The sequence below is a fragment of the Fukomys damarensis genome, unplaced genomic scaffold (assembly GCF_012274545.1).
Source record: "Fukomys damarensis isolate Sample0158 unplaced genomic scaffold, DMR_v1.0_HiC HiC_scaffold_11, whole genome shotgun sequence".
NCBI classification, from domain to species: Eukaryota; Metazoa; Chordata; class Mammalia; order Rodentia; family Bathyergidae; genus Fukomys; species Fukomys damarensis.
Window position 1 is genome coordinate 3,341,347 of NW_022900923.1, and position 1,235 is coordinate 3,342,581.

The window sequence follows — 1,235 nt, forward strand, 5'->3', positions numbered from 1 at the left end:
AAAAAAAAAAAAAAAAAAAAAAAAAAAAGAACAGGAACAGTGATTGCAAGAGGAGGCTGGAGCAACTGAATCACTGCAAGGTGAGATGGGAGTTTGCGAGTCCGCCAGCAGAGCACGGAGGAGCACGAAGATGTCTGACTGTGGCGGCACCACCTGGAGGACCAGGCCGAGTGCAGAAGGGACTGACCAGGGACGGGCAGGCAGGGGCAGATGTAGAGAGCTCAGTGGGGGCGACTCAGTGTTTAAGTCAGAGAATCTGGGGCTCAATCCCTCGTTTCACTGCCACTCACAGCAATAGCCAAGTAACCCTGGACAAGCTAGCAGACCCTTCTGGCCTCCTTTCCAAAGGAGGAGGATATTCCCACTGCAGCTCACATCCACTTCAGATCTTTCCAATCCCCTCCGCTATCTGATCACCACCCCCTTGAAGCCCACAGAAAAATCAGACACTCTTCATCTTCCAATTGCCTTAACAATGCCTGCCCAAGGCTTTTCTCTTCCTATTTATTCACTTAGCAGTAAGTCATGGATCATCGTGTTATCCCCATCCCACTGCTAACTCAAACAAATCGAACTTTTTTTGTTTTTAAATTAAAGTGAGCCCCCTGAGGACATGGCTGTGTCTCACTTTTTACAGAATAAAACCAAAAATATTTCCTGGGGACTTATCCTGGACCAAGCACTGCGCATGAAAGATTAAAGCAAGCAGGGCCCTTATGTGGGAGGTACTGAGCGTAGTTGGGTGTGGGGGGGTAGAAGTCCCTGCAGTCAAGGCTCGAGCGCGGGGCATGCAAGAAAGGGGAATGAATGCACCTGCTGCGGGACTCAGGAGAGATCGGTGCTGTATCTTGTAGGCTTTCTTGACATTGGGAGAAAGGCGAAAGCAGGAAGGGGTGGGGCCCAAGAAGAAAGGAAGGGGAGGCTGCAGCCCTGGCACAGGGAGATACTGAATTAAGGTAACTGAATCGCAAGGTCCGCTTTAGGATGGGAGGCGAACAGAGAAGGCATGAGCTGACATCACGGATCTGTAGCAGCTGACCCCGAACACCCGGTGTGCATCTAGAGCAGCGTCCACTCGCCCAGCAGCAGGCGACCGGCTGCCCCGCAGAGGACGCCAGCGAGCACGCAGGTCGTGCAGGGCCCGCCCAGGGACTAGAAGGTCGAGCAGCGCCCCGCGTCCCCCGTCGGAAACACCGGGCCCCCGCGGAGGGCGCTTCCGTAGAAACTGAGGTCCA

At 53.8% G+C, this 1,235-nt stretch overlaps 1 protein-coding gene across 1 annotated transcript in view; it reads right to left on the reverse strand.

Annotated features, from left to right (window-relative positions):
* Positions 1–1,229, reverse strand: part of Lyplal1 (lysophospholipase like 1) — a gene marked incomplete at its 5' end in the record, with an annotated part of 21,612 nt that extends 20,383 nt beyond the window's left edge. The window contains one exon of the mRNA XM_010642497.3: positions 1,040–1,229. Coding sequence (XP_010640799.1) covers positions 1,040–1,229 — 190 coding nt within the window. The remainder of the gene's footprint in view (positions 1–1,039) is intronic.
* Between the last annotated feature and the right edge of the window lie 6 nt (positions 1,230–1,235).